The sequence below is a fragment of the Diplotaxodon limnothrissa genome, linkage group LG20 (genome assembly GCF_057381915.1).
Source record: "Diplotaxodon limnothrissa isolate DT_005_m linkage group LG20, D_limnothrissa_male_GT1.1, whole genome shotgun sequence".
Classification (NCBI taxonomy): Eukaryota; Metazoa; Chordata; class Actinopteri; order Cichliformes; family Cichlidae; genus Diplotaxodon; species Diplotaxodon limnothrissa.
In genome coordinates this window covers 27231852-27252391 of record NC_140615.1, presented here as the reverse complement: position 1 = coordinate 27252391, position 20540 = coordinate 27231852, and the positions used below count along the sequence as shown (strand labels likewise).

Sequence of the window (20540 nt, the reverse complement as noted above, 5' to 3'; positions counted from 1 at the left end):
TATTATAAACCTTTTGTCCTTTTTCTCGCTGTTCATTTGCCTTCTTAGTAACCTGTTTGCCTCCTTTTCCCTCAGTGTGAGCTGATACCATCTATAGACTATAAGCTATTAATGTGCAGCAGCAATAACAAGTAGAAAATAAAAGTCTTTTAGGGTGAATCATAAGAGATTAAATATAATTGAATTTAGCAGTGTGCTATGCACAAAGAAAACAATCTTGTTAAATCTGAAAAATTGTATTTTAAAATTGTATTTTATGGAGGGGGTGAACTTCCAAAGTGAACCAACTGTTGGTTTGTGTTTGAATATTAGATTTTGCATTATGAATACAATTGCTTATGAGTTGAATGATGGCAGTTGTTGCAGTTGCTTAGTGGGTCAAACTAGAAACTGGCTGTGAAGACCTTGTGATCTGATATTTATAGTGTGTGTGTGTGTGTGTGTGTGTGTGTGTGTGTGTGTGTGTGTGTGTGTGTGTGTGTGTGTGTGTGAGAGAGAGGGAGAGAGAGAGAGAGAGAGAGAGGGCAGGATATAAATAGCCCCAGTATGTGTGGCTGCTAAAGAGCCCCCTGGCTATACTGGTGTTAAAACTACACAGAGAGCAGCTTTTTGACTGAAGGTAAACACCACGCGATGAAAAACATTTTTATTTGGTTAAAAACTTGATTAGTGTGGAGCTTGAATGCCACGCTGTCATATTATACAAACTGTTGCAATACATGTGGCATTTGAATTTCCATGCTATAACTTTGTGTCGTGTTGCAGTCTCTGCTCTCGTAACAGCATTTCCTCTGCTGCTTTATATGTTCTTTTTAAGAAATGTCCACTGGAGTCATTTGTGAATCTCCATTTGTTTGTTTTGCCGATGCTGAAAGAAAAAAAAAACCCTGCAGCTTCTCAACTGGAGATTTGCTTTTGACATTGAGAGTTATTAGACTGAAAATTGGGACAATAAGTCCAATTAAAGTCATTAGATCCAATATCCTGCATGTATTATGGTGTCAGTAAAGTAAAAACAATGAGACTGACTGCCACATTTCCTGCTTAGCTGCACTGTGTTGCAGTTGTTATTCAGGACTGTGAGTGGTGTGTGATTTAATGCTCTTGTTTACCTTATAGCTGTGCCTCCTCAGAGTAACCCCTTCTGCACTGGCTCTTTTTACACTTGTCAGATGAGCATGGAAACAGAAGATGACTTTTATCAATCAGAGGAAGACTTGGACGAAGATGAGGCAACGCAATATATTATTGAACAAAGTCTAATTCAGTATAGAAAGCTAAAAGGATTAAATCCAAGGTTTCTATCTACTCACCCAGCATTCACATATAAGTATCTATATTATGAATGTCTTGTTTGTTTAAGTGAATCCTTATTCTGTGCAATAACTTTAAATAGTGATCTGAAACCTTGTGAAGACCCTGATGAGATTTTTAAAGCAATTAAGGAGGGTAAGCTGATGACCTTTAACCTCAGTGCTGATTCAGACAATTCTGAATCTTTCTCAAAGATCTGATACGTCCCGTCTTCATATTCAGGTGATGAGAATGCCCTGAACAGACTTGCAGCCCAACCGGAGACTCTGTCCAGAGTTGATACACGAGGATGGATCCCGCTGCACGAGGCTGCGGCACAGCAGAATAAGAAGGTGCTAGAGATTATCTTTTCAGGTAAATGTAGCTGTAACTTTTGACTGGCACAGGCTTGTTCATTTCAACCCTGAGGTGTTGATCGGTTCCTGGGTGTTTGGGTTCCAGCATCACCCCCGGGTGCAGCCCAGTGTCGCACTCTGAAGGGTGAGACGCCACTGTTTTTAGCTGTGGTCCACGGGCTCAGAGAGAATGCTACATTCCTGTTACAGAATGGTAGCAACCCAGATCTCCAGAATGACGAGCAGGATTCTCCATTAGTGGCAGGTATCTCGCGCTATGTTCGTCTAACTTCAAACACATTTTATTTTAGAGATACCTCAACATGTGTGACACTTTCTCATCCTTTTCTCTCCTGCTCCTTTTGCTCACAGCTCTTCTAAATGATCAGTATGATTTGGCCACGCTGTTGCTTCGTTACAATGCCAAAATAGACCAAACCGGACCACTGGACAGGACAGCTCTACATGAATCCGCGTTTTTAGGCTTGGAGAATTTTGTGTATCTGCTCTTAGAGTCTGGTGCTAATCCAAATGCATGTGACGTTAAAAAGAAAACTCCACTGGCTCTGGCTGCACAGAATGGACATCTAAATGTGGTGGAGGTTCTGTTACAGAAAGGTAAATGTAGTGATTCAATCTCCTTTTGCTTTTACATATGTATATAAGTAAATGCGTGTTCTCATAGTGCTTTAATTCATTTTTTAGGTGCACAGGTGTGGTGTGAGTCGGAGTCAGGTACGATTTTGTTTGATGCAGCGGCATCAGGAAATCCTGACATAATCTCCTTGCTGCTGGAACACGGTGCAGATCCAAACGTACCCCTTTATAGTGGGCACCTGCCAGTTCATCGAGTGGCATACCATGGACACAGACTGTGAGCATTATCTATACTTATTTTCCTGAATTTTTAAATAGGGTTTCAACCAATATCATGTTCTCACATAAAGATTTTTTTTGGGTTGTTTTTTTTACAGAGCACTGGAACATCTCATCCCAGTGACGAAGCTGCATGCTGTAAAGGAAAGTGGGATGAGTCCTCTCCATTCTGCAGCTGCTGGGGGACACGCCCAGTGTGTGGAGATACTGCTCAAAGCTGGCTACGATCCAAACTTCATGCTGCACCCAAGGATCCGCCGCAACTATGATGATGACCGCAAGTCTGCCCTCTTTTTTGCTGTGTCCAACAATGACCTCCAGTGCACCCGCTTACTGTTAGAGGCCGGGGCTCTCGTGAACCAGGATCCCATCAACTGTCTACAGGTGGCTCTGAGACAGGGCAATTATGAACTGATCAACATCTTGCTGAAGTATGGGGCAAATGTCAACTACTACTCCCGTGTCAACACCACTCATTTCCCCTCAGCGCTGCAGTATGCCTTAAAAGATGAGGTTATGCTGAGAATGATCCTGAACCATGGTTATGACGTGAAGCGCTGCTTTGACTGTCCATATGGTGACAGTTCCCATGATTACACTGCTTGGACGACGTCAGTCATTAAAGACATGGTGGTGAGGCCAAGTTTATGCTAAAAAAAATGATAAAGACTGGAACATGTGAAGTGCAATGGAGTAATGCTATTCTACAAAGTTTCAGATTGACTGTCACATCTCTCTTTCCTTTCTAGTTCTGTGAGGTGATAACAGTATCCTGGCTGAAGCACTTATCTGCCCAGGTGGTGCGCATCATGCTTGACTACACTGATCACGTCTCCTTCTGCACCAAACTAAAGGACACACTGCAGGAGCAGAAACAGTGGCCAGAAATCTGCCACATTCAAAGTATGAACTGCTCACTACCTGTTGTCAGCAAAAATGTGCGCTTCATCTGTAGTTGCTGACTTTTTTTGTCTGACAGGAAATGTGCGGAGCCTGAAGCACCTGTGTCGCCTGCGGATAAGGGAGCACCTTAGACGCCTGCGTTTGAGAGCACCAGCTTTTATCAACTTCCTTCCTCTTCCTCCCAGGCTGAAAGATTATCTGCGTTACAAGGAGTTTGACATTTACAGCAGGGGCAGTATGATTATCCCCTGATGAAAACATATTTATAGATATCAAAGATGTCACTCTTTTATAGAAAGCTTCCTGCTTTATTATTATTATGTGTGATTAAAATTACATTACTTATACAGTCAAAAAATGTGAACATAAATTGTACTCACCTTTTAAATATCTATCAGAGACATATATATGAGCGCAGCGGGACATTGGTGGGTAACAGTTTGTTTGCAGATGACGTGGCGATCTGCAGTGAGAGGAGGGAGCTGGTGGAAGAGAACCTGCAGAGGTGGAATATGCGCTGGACAGAGGATGAATGAAAGTCGGTAGAAGCAAGACGGAGTACATGCGTCTACATGAGAGGGAGATAGGTGAAATGATGAAGATGCCAGAAGTAGAGGTAGTGAAGGTTAGATGAGTTCAACCATCCAAAGCAACAGACAGAGCACAAAAGAGAAGTGTAGGTAGGGTGGAGATGAGTGTCAGGGCTGATTTGTGACAGAAGGATAGCAGCAAGAGTGCAAGATAAATGGTGGAGACAGTGACAAAAACATGGGCCAAATGGAGGTGGCAGTCTAAAATTTTTGATGGGAATGACCAGGATTCGTACAAGATTAGGAATTAGTATATCAGAGGGACAGCTCAGGTCGAGTGGTTTGGAGACAAATTTTCAAAGGCTGACATTGTTTGTACATGTGCAGAGGAAGGATAGTGGATACACTGGACAAAGAAATCTGAATATGTTAGCATCCAGCCAGAAGTCAAAGAGGAAGACTGCAGAGAAGGGTCATGGATGCAGTGAAGGAGGACAAGCAGAGGGTTGGTGTGATCCACTATGGCGACTCCAAAAAGGAGCAGCAAAATAATAATAATAATAATAATAATAATAATAATAATAATAATACCCTTTAAATATCGATTTTACTTACTGTAGAGGTTTACGTTTATTGAGTCATGTATGAAGGCAAGTGTATTACCGATACACATATGAAAATCACAGCCTCTCTGCTACCATCTAGTGGTAGAATGGGGTATTACAAGCGTGATTGCTCTGTATTTAGTTCTACACAAGATTTTAATACATTTTTAATACATAGAATAGAATAGAATTAGAATAGAATTCAACTTTATTGTCATTGCACATGCACAGGTACAGGGCAACGAAATGCAGTTTGCATCCATCCAGAAGTGCTTTAGTGATATAGATATATTACAATATATATTGGCAATAACATAGATATGTAAGTATATTACAGAAATGGGTCTATTATGGTATGTTATAATGCACACGGTATGAAGTATGTTGTGAATATTCTATAACTATAAGTATGTACAGGCTGTAGTCTTTAATACGTCTTTAATACGTGCACGGTGCCCGAAAATACATAGCAGAGCCAGTACTAAAAAAAGAAAAGAAAAAAGAAAAGAAAAGAATCGGTTTGCATAAGTCACACTGTCAGGGCTTTCACAGCTCCAAAGCGGTGTTTCACATCCTCTTTCTTTTTCTCTTTTATTTAATGTGAGAAATAGTTTCACTTTTGCCATCCTGTTCCCTCCACACACAGCCAATCAGACGGACGGTCACCGCGTCATGTGTTGCAGTACGCCTATCGGTCGCTGGGTGGCGCGGATTCCCTCGTATGTAAACAGTGACGGCAGCGTTTTGCAGTGGTGGAGAAGACCGTGTACGTCATTTTCACAATGGCGGAGGCTGGGTGAGGAGGAGAGTGTGTGTGTACAGCGGCGCCGTAATCGTCAGAGCTACATTGTCTTTAATACGTGCACGGTGCCCGAAAATGGCCCTGAACCCCAGCGCGGTGGGAAAAAGGGACTCAGACTATACCGAGACGACGGATCTCCACCCGAAAGGTGGCGAACCCCAGAAGAATTCAGCCGCCACCTCGGCCACAGCCAACCAAAATGGCGATCAGCCTGGATGTGGAGACAGTGTAATGCCCGAACAAGAAGCCCCTGAGCGGCGGAGGAGCATGCAGGCGGACGCTCGGAGCTTCAGCAGTTCTCCTCTGCCTGCCCAGAGATCGACCGATGAGCTGCCACGGAGAAATTTCCAAATCCCGAGGAAGATTCGCGAACGGAAAGGTGGTGCCATATCGCAGCTATTTTGAACAGAGCCTGTCCTGTCTTTCATGATTCTGCTGCTGCATGTTGCTAGCCTGCTAGCTAGCTACTTGCTTTCGCCAGTTATATTGGTTTAGCTAAAGGTTTGCGAACATTTCGGTTTCGGGCTAGATTACCATGCTGCAGTTTGAGCAGGCGAATAATGTCGGTTGGCGTAGCGTCTGTTTGCAGGCATGCCGCTAGCTGTGGTAGTCCAAGTTAACCAGCGGGCAGCAACGGTGCAGCGAAGGCGCCACTTTGAAAGACTGGCCATCTGAAAGCACACCATGTTCCGTTTCCTCATCCCTACCCGGCACCGTAGTACTGTTTAGTAATACAGCAGGAGTCATGAGTGGTTTGCAGTCATCACCTGACAACATGTGGGTGTCTCTTTGACCTCAGTGAAGGGCACGGATTTATCCACCCCACACGTCCATCCCGGAGTGTTTTCATAGCACCATGGTTCATTTGGTGGGGCTGCCCACCCCTTAACCCAGCTTGATGTCGCTGGCATTTCAGAGCATCAGTTTTGCACTTCACCTGAGTACCCCTGAGAGCATTACTCTGTGCATCCACCTACCTACGTTACACCCGCCCTTCCCCTTCCTTCTTGCAGAAAGGTGGATGGGCACTGTTGGTTACATTTTCCACAACTATGCTGTGGAGCATCTGTTATTTGGATATATGCAAAGTCCTGTTGAAGTGGAATTATTCTAGCACTATAGGTTGCATAAGTAATTTATAAAGTGTGTTAGTTTCCTAACAGCAATGAGGTACACTGGGCTGCCCCAGTACCCCGTCTCCAGCCTTTTTGTCATTTTGACTTACAGTGGAGAGGTTTACTCTTATCACACAGGCTTGAGGATGTTGACATTTCATTCAGGTTGTCTGCTAGTCATGGTTTCACTTCTTTGCATGAGTTTGGATTACTTGATAAACCTTATGTAAATAAATGCAGGTACTAGACTTCATCCACTGTGTCAGTGTAGCTGCCAGGATTGTAAAAAAAAAAAAAGCACTGGTCACTGGTGTTACGTGCACCATCGAATGCCCATGGTTATTTTGTAATATTTCAAATGATAACACGTGACATTCATATTCAGCTAAAGCCTAAGAAGGAACCGTACGCTTTAGACTTAAAGTCTTACGGCGAGGTTGTCTTTTAATCGAGGGAAATGGTTGGTTATCAGTTTGATGTGGCTGCCTCCTGCAGGTTAAATTTGAGTTTAAAATGTGACTTTTCGAAGGGATCGTCCTCTGCTCATTCGCTCAGTCCTGCAAACTGCAGATGGGAAATGCTAATCCGCTGATTCGCTTCTGTGTGCAGGCTTGTACCAGTTTCTCCCCCCCGAGAGCCGGGAGTTTGAGGACCTCGTGAAGATCATCTCCTCGTTTTACCTGGACGCATCATCGCGAGGAACCTTCACCTACTGCAAGGCCAGGCTAATTCACAATGAGCTGCTGAAGAAGGAGGTCAGTCGTCAAGTTTCTGGATAAAATGGCAGGCAATTTAAATAGCTGTGCTGAAGAAATGTTAAATATTGCGAGGTTGCCCCCGTGTCTAATTTACTGTCTGCTCGCCTTTTCTTCGTCAGTTCATAGAAAAGCGGAGAGAGATGAAGCAAGAGGGGCGGACCGAACAAGAACTCGCTGAGTCGTACTGCTTCCTTTTCCCAGACAAATCCAAGGTTGGCCTGCTGGCAAAACCTCACTCATATATGCAGAAGGATATTGACAAATTGGGAAGGCGCGGAGGTTTTTGACTTGCTTCTGAGCTTTGCCTGTTCTGTGTTTTCCAGCTCCAGTGGATCTGTGAGAAGGGTTTATCAGTTGGACACTGTAAGATTAATACACTAGGAAATCCATCAGTGGGTAAGCCGGGTGCTCCCATGTTGCTGTTATATGAAAATGGGCTTTGCAGAATAATTAGTCGAATTCCTTTTTATTTTACTTATCTGCAAGTTTCACAAGCATTTTACAATTGCCTCTGAAGTCTAAGGTAATGGCTCTTACATATGCAATAATATATTAGTCCAATGTTTATTACATACTTTGTTTTCGGATACATCGTTTCTAAGTAATATTAACAAGCATCAGCAAGTAATTGACATAAACGTAGCCTATTAGAAATGTTTTCCCTTAATTTGTTTTTTGTAATCCTTGTAGGTGTTTACCTCTCCAAATATTCCGATTTGTTACAAATCAATCCTTTTGAAGTGGGCGCGTTTGGAGACATGATCATTTTTAAAGTTATGAGGGTATGAATACCTTATCTGTGTTTTGCATTAGAGCTTTGACAGTTCTCTGTTTCCATTTGGACTTTGAGTCAGTAGTTGCATTTTGTCTCTCAGGGACGAATAAAGCACATCCACGAGAACACGCCGAAGAATGCAATCGAATCTTCACCCAAGTTTGACTGTCACTTGTCCAAAAGTGCCAACAGGGTTACATCTCTGCTGTCTTACAGGGCTTTTGAGCTCACGCAGGTAAGTGCTGGTTCCTCTTTATTACCCTGTTTATTTAATCTGGTGTTCCGTCGCGCGTTAGCCAGGTTCTCTAAAAGGTCCCTTCCTGTTAAAAGAAAGTTCTTCCTCCCCACTCTCAGCAAATGCTTGCTCGTAGTGGGTAGCTGGGTTCTTCCTGTGTAATCTTGCGCAGTTGTTGTTGGGATCTAGTGCTGTGTTTTAATCCATCTTCATTTGTGTGTTGCAGCAATATTTTTTTGAGTTTGCATTTGATGAGATCAAAGCGCGGCCCAGGCACGTGTGCCCCTACGCTGTGGTTTCCTTTCAGTACAAAGGCAAGGAAGCTGCAGCAACTCCTATGGCTGCACACAGGTACGTAATCCCGCAGGAAATGGTAAAAGCCAGAAAGCATTTCTAGGCCGTTGAAGTTTTTAAAAAAACAAAACAAAAGTATTACATCTCCGCTGAGTTTGTAAACAGCCTCTATGTTTTGCTCTTTAACAGGTTTAACACTATTTCCTCTGAAGGGAGTAAAGGTAATGGTATTTAAGCTTTTCTCAAATGTAATCAAAGAAATTGGCTTCTTTTGTGTTGTGTTAAAATAGTGCCACGTGTGTGTAAACGTAATAATATATGAAGTGGGTCTGTCCAATAAGAGAAAAATCTATGATGTGCTATTACATGACTTAGGCTAAATAAACAAATACTGAAGTGGGGCTATAAGATACATGGTTCATGTGTCTTGCTGCTAGCTTTTAAGACACCAAATGTGTCTTGAAATGAGGCAGCAGTTACAAAAAGTTATGAAGTATCATGCCTGATGTCTGTGTATGTCTGTGAAGGTTCTCAGTCATCCAGGTCATCGTAGTCAAAGGAGCTTGCAAAGAAAAGCGTCTGGACTTCTTTAAGTTGCTTGAAGACATTTCACCTCTCATCCGAGAAGCTTCTTCAGTTCTAAGGTCAAATGGTGGAGAGTCCCAGATATAAACCTAGTGGGAGTATCCCCCCACAGAGGGACAAAAGGACCCCCTGATGATCCTCTAATCGCCTGAGCCAAGGTGTGAAACTGGGTGTGGGGCCCAATCAGCCAGAGTTTCGGGTGTGCTCATTGAGAGAGTTCAGGAGAGTTTTCTCCAAGCATGACATCCCGGTGCATTTCAGACCCAGCAACACGCTCAGACAAAAACTGGTTCACCCGAAAGACAAAACGCCAAAACACAAACTTAACAATGTGGTGTATGCTGTGCAGTGCAGCGAGGAATGCTCAGACCTCTACATTGGAGAGACCAAACAGCCACTTCACAAGCGCATGGCACAACACAGAAGAGCCACCTCCACAGGACAAGACTCAGCAGTCCATCTGCATCTTAAGGATAAAGGACACTCTTTCGAGGATGCCAATGTTCACATTTTGGACAGAGAGGACAGATGGTTTGAAAGAGGAGTGAAAGAAGCCATCTATGTCCACTGTGAGCGACCATCTTTGAACAGAGGCGGGGGTTTACGACACCAACTCTCTGCCATCTATAATCCAGTTTTGAGATCCCTCCCCAGACGCCTTAACGCCCACTCACATCCTGGGCCAGCTGACCTCAGGAATTCGCATGATAAGGTGGGGCCAGGTTTCACAATGAACTCACCCGAAACTCTGGCTGATTGGGACCCACACCCAGTTTCACACCTTGGCTCAGGCGATTAGAGGATCATCAGGGGGTCCTTTTGTCCCTCTGTGGGGGGAAACTCCCACTAGGTTTATATCTGGGACTCTCCACCATTTGACCTTAGAACTGAAGAAGCTTCTCGGATGAGAGGTGAAACGTCTTCAAGCAACTTAAAGAAGTCCAGACGCTTTTCTTTGCAAGCTCCTTTGACTGATGTCTGTGTAGGTTCTCAGTTATCCCGCTCACGTTAGTCTCAGGAAGAATGACTGATGTTTGACCTCTGCCTGTTGCAGGGAAGAGCTGCTACACTGTGTGGAGTGGTCCACTAGTGAACAAGGGCCAGGAGTTGTTCCCCATCTGTTTACGATCCTCCCTGCGTCCTTACCTTCCTTTCAAACTGTGAGTAAACTTTTTCCCCTCTCATGCAAGTCTTAACAAAAGGTCCACAGAGCTACTGGACTTTTCTTTGTTAATCATTAAGGACACTCTTTGCTACACAAGGTTTTTTATGTGCTGAACTTTAACTCTTTGCATAATTTGTAGGAGAGGAGAAAAAGCTACAATGTCCTGTTTTGTTGTTCTTGTTGTTGTATGTTTTTTAATAATGTAACATGTGCCCCGGTGCAGGCCTGAGAAGTTGGAGGTGAATCGGGGCATGCAGCTAGAGCAGGTGAAGCGAAAGATTCCCTCAGTGCTCTTTTCCTGGGACACCTACAGCGTCTCACGGGAAGGTTAGTCCAGAACACACATTTGTTTCTCCCTTTTTTTCCTCTCATAATGATCATAATGGCCCCTGGCATGTGGGCGGTTGTGCATTACTTGAAATTCTGTAAAGCTTTTCTAAAAGCATTCATGCATCATGAAGCCCGGCTGTCTCAGTAAAGTAGCTTTTGTGTGTGTGTGTATCATAAATGATTACATGTTGAGTTCCGAGTAACGCATTCCCGCCTGCTTATTTCTGTCTGCAGTTATGAAGTGTGGGATGTCCTGCAGCCTGTTTGAGGTGGTGGACGGGAAAGGCAAACCAACCAGCGGCAGCTTGGCCGCTCTGGTCAACAAACTGGAGAGAGACCGGATGGTGAGTCACATACCTGCAGTTTATCCAGGTTCTCTCAGCAAAATAAACACAACATTCTCAGGTTGTACAATATTCAGGTAAATAAAATGCTCCTTTCTGTTTTGACAACTTTGCATTTCTGTGCATTTGTTTGATACAATTAAGGAGGATCTCGTTTCATAAACAGTTCCATTTTCTCATTGCTTAGAAAACAGTGTAGGGATGTCATCTGTCAAGCTGCCGTGCTAATCCTGTTCTATTTTGTTCAGTAATTTTAAACAAATGGCATAAACCTGTCAGTTTAGCACTCATTTACACACTGAGCAAATGAAATCCTGTCCAGAAACAGACTGCTAATATGATTGCTCCCATTGTGCGATAATGATCTATTCCCTGATGTTCTGACTGCAGCTTTTGCTTTTCTTCTTCAGGTGCTGGTGAAGTCCTTATTTGATAAAGGCTTTCTCTTCCTGTTGTCCTCGGCTCAGATGGTTGAATCCAAAGGTGCCAGAAAGCTTTATCTGCCACTCTCCTCTTGTAATTCTCTGTTGTGTGAGTTGAACACCTACTTGTTGCCTCCGGTGAGAGTTTGGGTTTTAAAAAGGTTCTCTGTTTGTTTTCTAGAGCGGCGGGGGCGGGTAGAGAAGAACCTGCAAGCATTATTCATCTTTCAGGAGCCAAGGATGATCGTCAAGTACTGTAAGTCGTATTCATTGTCTCTACATGCATTTTCTGACTGATCCCGAGTGCCAGCATCTCCGTGCAACGCTAAAGAATATTTCATTTTTGTTTATCGCTGTTATCTTTGTCATGCCGGTTTTTACACGATTCTGATGCATTTTTTCCCCCTCATTCTTAGCATCGAGGCTGTTCGAGCCAGAGCCGCTGACGGTGGAGCCTCATCCGGCTTTCTTGTCATCCATGGAGTCTTTCATCCCCGCAGTGCACTACGGCCTGTTCAAGTTGCGCCCAAACCCAGGCAAGGACCTGAGCTCTGGGGTGGAGCGTCAGGCCACCGATTACCTAACTCGTATGGATTCGGGCACAGTGCGTCCATTCATCCTACCCGACTACAAATATAATGTAAATGAAAGGACGAACCCCGTCACAGCACCCAGACCCAAATGTAACATGGATGCTGTGCTGCGATCGTACGTTCACAACCCCGCAAACTATATTTTACCTCTGAACAAGGCAAAGGACATCATTGAACGAATACGGAACCCTGCACCCGCACCCGCTCCAGCCCCAGTGGAATACAGCCCTGTTTCTGACTGGGGCGGCTCGGACAGGGGCTCGGACAGAGCAGAGAGACCCTCAGAAAGGCTGTCCCAGGAGAGGGCGCCTACAGAAAGGCCAGCCCAGGAAAAACCGCCGACTGACAGCAGCGGCGGCAGTAGTATTAGTAGCAGTAGTAGACGGAGGCCAGGGGTGGCCCATTCAAACGGAGCCCAGCTGCAACACAAGCCCCACGATGAGTCCCAGCCTCAGCCGCAGAGGTTGCGGCTGTCCCAGAACGAGTACGATAAAGACAAAATGAAACAGCTGCTTAAGCTAATTCAGCTTCATAAGAAGGCACTCGTGAAGGATCCTGGGAAGGATCGGGGGGAGGACGGCGCCTGGGATGCCAACAGTCTGAAAAGGAAATTTGAAGGGGACGAGAGAGGAGGCGCGAACAAACATCAACGCACAGATCAGCTGAGCAACGGAGAACCCAGCAGAGGTGAGGCGCGCTGCGATCACCTGTGGAGCCAGATTTCAGTCGTAGAATTTAAGTCACAGCCAATTGAATGAATGAATATTTTATTCGTTTCACAACAGTCTGATTAGTTCTCAGGAATTGAATAACTTCAATACATTTTTAAACAGGTTCATTTCAAGATGCATGTCTTTTTGTCGCTAACCCAGGGGGCTGTTTGAATATCTGTGCATACTGAGAAGAACATCCTAAAGCTGAAAAATAACCTATGTGATGAAATGATGAGAGGGTTTCCGAATAACCTCAAGTTTATTTTGGCACATCTGTATTGCAGTTTCAAAACGTGCACTACTGCTAACTTATCTGCCTTACTTGTGCCCCACTAGGCGCACAAGGGGACGACCTTGTGGATGAGGGTGGGCAGAACGAAAATCTGACAGCAGTGATGGAGAGCATGGGGATCTATGACACCGACCTAAGGGCCCGTGGCAACACCAATACCTCAGCCGTCAGCGAGACCCAACGCCTTCTCAAGATCCTCCTGGCCACACTCAATAAAGCTGTGGCTCAGGGTTCAGTGTCTGCAGACTCAAACCACGGTGAACCATCAACAGGTTCAGGAAGGGTGGAACCCGTTTACCACGACCCGGACCATAGGAAACAAAACGAGCCTCCGTCACAAACGAACTACGCCGAGGTGAGATGTAAACAGCTGATAGGGTTGTTATTTTGGAATATTTTTTCCTATCCAAAGATGAATAAGTATTTTATTGTACTTAAAAATATCTACTGGTGTGTTCTCTCTGTGCAGGAGGACATGGACTGTAGCCCAGGTAGTCCATTCAGCCCGGGCTCCCCACCAGAGCAAAAATGCACATCAGAAAACACAACCTGGGATATCCCCGCCAACGAAGGTACCTGAAAGCAATGAGTTCACACAGTCATCAATCTTTGAGGCATATTTGTGCTAACAAGGCATCACCGTGACTAATTTCATATCTGGCTTCCTCAGACAAAGCGCAGCCATTTAATGAGCAGAAGCCCGAGCCAAAACTAGAGCTGAAGTCCGAGACGAAGCCTGAGCTGAAGCCTGAATTGAAACCCGAACTGAAGTCCGAGCTGAAGCCTGAGCCAAAGCCTGTGCCAGTGGCTGCGCCAGCGGCAGACGTTGACCCAGAGCCGAAAACGCCTGCCGTTGTGGAAGTAAAAAAGATGCCTAAACCCACGCTACCTGCTGTAGAGGAAGTTCCATTCAGGCCCTCCATCAGCTTGGACACAATACTAAATCAGGAAATCCATAGCCTATCTTCTGACATTAAAAATATCATGCACACACAACACATCAACTATACCTCGCAGCTGCCTCCGCGGTTGCCTCCTCGCCACTGCTGGGTGTCTAGCAGCTGCTTCTCACACTTCGTTGTGCCCTACGTCTCCCCTGTCCCCATTCAGGGGCACGTCAAAGCGCTGTGCGAGAAGATGGACAAGTTGATCCCAGCCCCACCTGCTCCCTCCAAGGTCACTTCTCCACCTCCCCCATTGACACCATCTAATCTTACTACCCCACCCCCTGCCCCCATCCCGACCACCAAAACGAAAGCAGAGCCCTCTCTGTCAAAGAGCACCGTCTCCTCACAGAGCAGTAAAACAAGCACCATCAAAGAGATGACATCCACTAAGATTAAATCGGAAGCCCCGTCAGCAGAGATGGGGGGAGAGGTCTACTCTCCTTCTCAAGTCACAGCGGAGTCTCCGGAGCAGAACTCACAAAACCCAGGCGCAGCTTCTGGCAGTGGGCCTGGGCTGCTAGCCGGCAGCCTGATTGGTCAATTGAAACCCGAAGTTTTCAGCAGCCTGGTGGAGATTTTTAAGGACGTTACCAAGAATACAGTTAAATTTTACATCTATTCTGGAGACGAGGGGGAGGAGAGCGCTGTCTGCAAGGAGATCAAGGTACAATGCATTATGTCATTATGTTTGTAAAGATTATTGATTAACCACAGGATTCTATAAATAATTCATTGCAGCTGAACCTATTGCAGCTACAATACAGTCAGTCAGTAAAAAGCCAGACAGTAATAAAAATGACGCTGAGGAAATTGAGTTGAAAGATAAAAGCAGAAATAATCTTTTTTTTTTTTTTTTTTGTGTTTGCATCTGTTTTGGGGGCATCTCAAAATATAAATACGAGGTGGAAAGAGTCTGTAAATCTGCAAAGGTTTAAAAAAACAAACAAAAAGAAAACAGTGGCATAGTTATTTTCTATACAAGTCTAGGATTTCCAATATTTCACTGCTTAAATGTCACAGTCATCATCATCAGTTATAGTATAAAAAGATGGATGTCATTTCCAGGTCAGCAAACATCAGTGCTTTAAACATGCATTTTCTCTAATAACCAGCAGAGGGCAATTCTTCTGACTGCTAAAAGATTACATGCTGTGTAGAAGTCAATGGGAAAATAGCTCTTGGCTACATTGCTCTGTGACCTCAGATGGGTTTATCTGTTCAGGCATGATTTCCAGGTCACGTCTAATAAACTGTGAAGTTCATTTTATAAATTATGGTCATTATTAGGGTCAGGAAGGAGGATATCCAGGGTTTGCTCATTGGCTAACGACTTGTGAGTAGTCATTAACTAATGAGTGCACACTGTCCTCAATCCTTAACACCCCTAGTTGACATCTAAAGTGCTGCCATTTTGGAAGAACTACTTAACAATGTTACACCGAGCTCCAGCGGTTACGTGATGATTTGATAATGAACAAAAAGTTTAGTTTTTTTACTCAAAAATGCCAAATGGTTTCAGAAAAAGGCATTTGCTGTTTTCATTGTCGTGTGTAATAGTCTTCAGATATCATTAGCTGCTGGAGTGTGAATCAGACATATAACAAGCAAACTGCACGCAGTGTGGGCTCATTAAAAAAGATGGAAAAGCACTTTTTCAGGTTTTTATATTTTGGAGAAAATTGTAAGAATTCGGCAATGAAAATCGTAATTGGTTGCGGCAGTAATGGTGTTGTTACTGCCCATTTTACATGTTTTCTTTCACTTTCTTCATTACTTTTTTTTTTCTCCTTTTACTGGAACCAGAGAGCTCATGTTTATTCTTCAGAGGGGATGCATACCATGAGTGCAAATACAGGTCATTGTGGGAATGTGCAAGGCTGCAATAGCTTCTCTTTGTCACTGTGGGTTCATGTCTTAGTGCTCAGCTCTTTCTGTGTCTGTCAGTCAGTCAGTACTCGTATGTGTAAAAGAAGAAGACACATTCATCTGTCTGTCTCTAACAATCTCATCCTCTCCTGTCTGTCACAAAGGAGTACTTGAAAAGTCTTGGCAACAGCGAGTGCAGCCCACAGACATTTTTGGAAAACAGCAGCAGTTTGGATAAGCTCCTCATCATCATTCGGAACGAGGACATCGCAGCACATGTGCATAAGGTACAATCGCCGCCCGTTATCCTCCCTCCAGTCGCTCACATCCAGATTGTAGTTCGGATGAATCGGCACCCGCTGAGGCAGGTAGCGATAAAACATAAATAATGGGAAGTTTTACATCTCCCGCAGAGTGCTGTTTTTCGTCTTGTTGCCTGTTATTTACACGTTCTATTTAGTTATAGTGCTGCGGAAAGGTTTTAGCGCCAATAGCAAAGCGAGGATGCTTTTAAAATATTATCATGAATTATTTCTCTTTAATTTACTTCACACAGTGCAGTAAACAAAACTACCAAATAACTGAGGATCAGTATTCGCAGTGAGCACCCTTTTCCTTTAAAAGAGCACCAGGTCTCCTACATATACGTATCTATAAAAGTACTTTGCTTTTAAGTTTTGGGTGTTTTTTTTTTTTTTTGTTTGTTTGTTTGTTTTAGCTTTGTTTATTTAGTAGTGTCCCTAAAATCTCAGGCCAGTTACTAACAGATCAACGTAAATAGTTCTTAATAACACTGGCTGTCTGTTGTTTTGGGTCTCAGTGATTCTGAAGAATCAGTTTGGGATTAGTCAGACACTTCCCTGATGCTAAACGATTTAAATGCTGGACCTTATATTTCGAATTAAAAGATGTTTAATCTGGAAACTATAAAAACAACTTAATGTTTGGGGAATTAAAAAAAACTCACTCTTTCCTTTATTATGCAGATCCCGGCTCTGGTGTCTTTGAAAAAGTTGCCTTCAGTGAGCTTTGCTGGAGTGGACAGTCTGGACGATGTCAAGAACCACACTTACAATGAGCTCTTTGTGTCTGGCGGCTTCATGGTGTCTGATGAGTTTGTCCTCAACCCTGATCTTATCACGCAGGGTAAGTCGTGTTTTTCTTTGTGTGGACTGTACAAGGTCCAAACAAATATTACTCGACTAATGCTTGTATTGCGTGTTGAACTTGTATTGTGTGTTTTGTCCAGATCGTTTGCAGGGACTGCTGAAGTTCCTGGAGGAACAGAGCACCCCTGAACACCCCTGGCAGTGGAAGGTTCACTGTAAGTCCCAGAAGAAACTTAAAGAGCTTGGGAGGTCAGTATCTCAGTAAGAGATTAGCCATAATAGCTGTATCCACATCAAAATGTTTGCCCATACTGGTTTTAACTGACCTCTCTATGGAACTGCTTTTGCTGTTGTTTCTTAAAGGTTAAACACTAATGCCATGGGGCTGCTGAATCTTCTGACAGCCTATCAGAAAAAGCATTTAGTGGAGTTCCTCCCGTATCACGAGTGTGACACGCAGTCGCGGCAGGCTCCAGATCTGGACTGCCTCATCAAACTCCAAGCTCAGCACACACAACAGCGACACCTCATCTTCCTCACAGGTAATCTCACTTCACCCCCCCCCCCCCCCCCCCCCCAAAAAAAAAACAAAAACAAAACAAAATCACCATTTCCACATGCCTCGTTAAGATTGTATTTCTGTTGTGTTAGCAAATGTCTTTTACTCACTGAAAACGCTCATTTTTACAGAGAGACCGTTTGAGATGTTCCTGCAGTACTCCAGAAACGGAATTGTGATAGCGAGCATCGACGATGTTATGAGCGGTTTCCACAGTCTCATCGGATCCATTAATCAGAACGAGCTTCCTACACCTCCTTCTACTGGTGGGTAGCATCAAAAAGGGCGCAGAACACAGAAACAGCAGAGTTCATGTTTTCTGTATAATCTCATTGTTTTGCTAAATTGCCTTTTTCTCCAGCCATCTCACCAGTTAAAGATTTATGTTCTGCCAGACAGTTTTTTAAAGCACAGTTGTTAATGCAGCCATAACACATTTGTTGATTATATCTTTCTTTCCACTTTTCCATTACTCTCCCACTTTCTCTCTCTCTGTCTCTCTCTCTCTGCCCTCTCCTGGTCTCCCAGTAGTGAATGATGAGTGTGTGGAAGAGGAGGACATGTCATTAGACTCTGATGATGGCGAGCCACCAACCATATTAGATCCTCCAGAGCAAAAGCAGCAAGTTGCAAAGAAGCCTCCGCAGCCACCCCCGCCAGAGAACGAGTTTCGTCCTCCGCTCCCAGACCAGCAGACCACCCCTGAGACGACGCCTACACTGTCTAACTACAGTGCTTTCAAAACAGCCATCTCTCAGTTCAAAGCCACGAACCAGATAGGCATGGGCTCTTCAGACATTGGCAGCTTGTCACCGGGAGGTTTCCCTGTGAATCCCCACCAGAGCTTCCTGTGCCCTTCGGCCTCGTGGTCATCATATACGGGTTCCTCTAGCTACACGGCCTCCCCAGCCTATCCCGCCTCCCCCTGCAGCGGCACACAGGAACCTCCAACCACAGTTTCTTCCGGAGCCCCAACCCCGCCTGTCATGCCCCCAGCAGGACCTCTAGCTAACCTGGCCTCCCTCCCCTTGGAGGTCAAGCCTCCCCCTCCCCCTCACCTCATGATGCTGGGTCATGGATATAGCTCGGATGCTGGAGGAGCGGGAGCTGCTGGGACCTCTCCCCTCACCACCACAGTCCCCCCCTTCACAGACCGTAATGACGCAGCTCAGCCAGGTTTCATTGCTGGGACCCCTAAGAATGCTAGTGGGACCCCCAATCAACCGGACAGGACACTCAGTGGACCTGGGGACGGGGTATGGGGGACTGCAGGGACCACAGCTTGTGACAATGCAAGCAACCCGGGCGTGGTCCCACCTGCCCTGGTGGATCCCAGTGGGCTCGCTAAGACTGGAGAAGCACTTATAGGCAGCACCCCTTGTAGTCAAGGGGTCAGGACTCAGGTGAATTGCGCTGACGGCCTTGGTGCATCTGTGGGTATTCCCACAGTACCCACAAGGGGGGGCTCTGTACTCAGACCTAAGCTGCCTCCACATCCAATGTCTGGTGTGGGCTATGGCAGTATAGGTTGCATGCCTCCACATATGGATCACAGGCCAATGATGGGTGCTATGGGCCCGGGTTCTTTAGGAAGTTATCGAGGGAGAGGAGTCCCACCTGTAGGACTATGGCCTCGGCCTGGGCGAGGGCACGAACGAGGCGGTGGGACTGGAGGTGGACCCTGCTCTTGGGGTTACCCAGCAGGCAGGGGTGGGCCACCAAATTATTACACAGACTATTCATATTCTCACAATTATGCCCCTGAATAGACAATCAACATGATTCAAGAGGCAACACAAACACCATACACCAGAGACTATAAGTGCTGGCTGAATGTATATATTTCCTTGTCATAAATGCATTGATTTAAAGCAGAAAATAAGGATCCTGGTTTTCTACATTAATAAAAATTGATACAGGCAGGGTTGAGTGTCCTACTGTCGTGTAAACTGTCTGTACACTCTTTCCATGTGAGCTATTTGAGACCCTGTTCAAACCACTATATTTATATTTGCCAACAAATGTTAATGGCCTTCCAGCTTCTCCGAATTAATCATGTTCTGTTTGTCCCAGTTTGGAAACGGTTTGTGAACAAGGGGAAAGGCTGATATTTTTTTAAAGAAAAAAAAAGAGTGAATGAAATTTCACTTTTGCTGTTGGTTTTCTTTTCTTTTTTTCTTTTTATTTACACACTTGGTTGTCCAGAATTCTATGAAAAATAAAACATTTCAAATCTTGTGTGTGATGGGTTTGATGACGGTGTCAAACAAACCATTAAAAAGATAAATCCCAGCTGTCTTACTATTTTTTTTTTTCTTTGCCTTGGAACTTCCCACCAACCAAACAGTTCAATTTTCAGCATGGAGGTGGATGATGGAGTTAAAGTGTAATATTGACAGTGTAGAGTACTGTAATGGAATTAAAATACTGACATCAAATGTTATTGCTTGTGCTGGTAGATTTAGAGGCCTTTTTTAAAAAAAATGCAGTAAGGAAACATTTCCTGACATTGACATAACATCAAATAAATCTATATTCTCCAGCACTTACATCCTTTGAGGCTCCATACGGAGTGCGACCACCTCTTCAACTCTGTCACAACCGAAAGACTCATTAAGAGGGTCGATGAGTGAGTTGTCTCATCAGCCATCTGATAGAGGGGAACGCCAGGGGGCGCTGTTTGCTTTTAATGTAAGAAATGGGTTAGCAGCACCTTTTTCTACAGAACCTCATTCCAGCTGTGCCATGGAAGCTTAGGGAAATGTGAAAATAAGTTCTTCCTGCTAAATCAATTATGGTTAAGACCCGTCACACAAATGCTGAGCAAGATGTATTTTTATTATTTATTTTAGCAACCTTCTCCACATGGTTATTTATACTTAAAATAACCACTATAAATGCAATATTGAGCGGAGTTCTGAGGCTTGTATACCTCATACAGGTATGCTTGGTTCTGGAGCATGAAGCACAAACAACAGACTGACTTCTACTGATTTTTAAAGGGACATACACATTACGCAAAATATATAATTTACTATGCAAGTTATGGAAAAAATGCAATTGAATATGCTGC

General features: G+C 44.4%; 2 protein-coding genes across 4 annotated transcripts; both read left to right on the top strand.

Moving 5' to 3' along the window:
* Window positions 1–554: 554 nt before the first annotated feature.
* Window positions 555–3778, top strand: asb14b (ankyrin repeat and SOCS box containing 14b). Of its 2 annotated transcripts, none has more exons than XM_085344415.1 (10): window positions 555–619; window positions 1173–1297; window positions 1397–1449; window positions 1537–1668; window positions 1756–1914; window positions 2022–2267; window positions 2355–2523; window positions 2624–3158; window positions 3275–3428; window positions 3505–3778. In XM_085344415.1, exons 2-10 carry the CDS (start codon window positions 1173–1175, stop codon window positions 3678–3680), a joined length of 1749 nt encoding a protein of 582 aa, XP_085200541.1. In that variant the 5' UTR covers window positions 555–619; the 3' UTR covers window positions 3681–3778. The 2 variants fall into 2 exon arrangements, with proteins under 2 accessions (XP_085200541.1, XP_085200540.1); XM_085344414.1 differs by having other exon boundaries at window positions 569–619; window positions 1120–1297.
* Window positions 3779–5357: 1579 nt separating this feature from the next.
* tasorb (transcription activation suppressor b) lies at window positions 5358–19705 on the top strand. Of its 2 annotated transcripts, none has more exons than XM_085344498.1 (23): window positions 5358–5744; window positions 7090–7235; window positions 7358–7450; window positions 7562–7634; window positions 7929–8020; window positions 8114–8248; window positions 8475–8599; window positions 8732–8763; window positions 10182–10287; window positions 10516–10619; window positions 10857–10966; window positions 11377–11449; window positions 11570–11644; window positions 11805–12668; window positions 13031–13341; window positions 13456–13558; window positions 13657–14597; window positions 15964–16086; window positions 16786–16945; window positions 17049–17157; window positions 17272–17450; window positions 17599–17733; window positions 17999–19705. In XM_085344498.1, the coding sequence occupies exons 1-23, from the start codon at window positions 5441–5443 to the stop codon at window positions 19234–19236; spliced, it is 5631 nt and encodes a 1876-aa protein (XP_085200624.1). In that variant the 5' UTR covers window positions 5358–5440; the 3' UTR covers window positions 19237–19705. The 2 variants fall into 2 exon arrangements, with proteins under 2 accessions (XP_085200624.1, XP_085200623.1); XM_085344497.1 differs by having other exon boundaries at window positions 17996–19705.
* Window positions 19706–20540: the final 835 nt, after the last annotated feature.

Excerpts from the sequence above, each read along its gene's own strand:
- tasorb (XM_085344497.1), top strand. The coding sequence starts at position 5,441 with ATGGCCCTGAACCCCAGCGCGGTGGGAAAAAGGGACTCAGACTATACC. Across the intron at positions 8,249-8,474 it reads GGGCTTTTGAGCTCACGCAG|CAATATTTTTTTGAGTTTGC; the intron begins GTAAGTGCTGGT and ends TGTGTGTTGCAG. Across the intron at positions 17,451-17,598 it reads ACACCTCATCTTCCTCACAG|AGAGACCGTTTGAGATGTTC; the intron begins GTAATCTCACTT and ends TCATTTTTACAG.
- asb14b (XM_085344415.1), top strand. The coding sequence starts at position 1,173 with ATGAGCATGGAAACAGAAGATGACTTTTATCAATCAGAGGAAGACTTG. Across the intron at positions 1,450-1,536 it reads TTTTAAAGCAATTAAGGAGG|GTGATGAGAATGCCCTGAAC; the intron begins GTAAGCTGATGA and ends CTTCATATTCAG. Across the intron at positions 3,429-3,504 it reads AGAAATCTGCCACATTCAAA|GAAATGTGCGGAGCCTGAAG; the intron begins GTATGAACTGCT and ends TTTGTCTGACAG.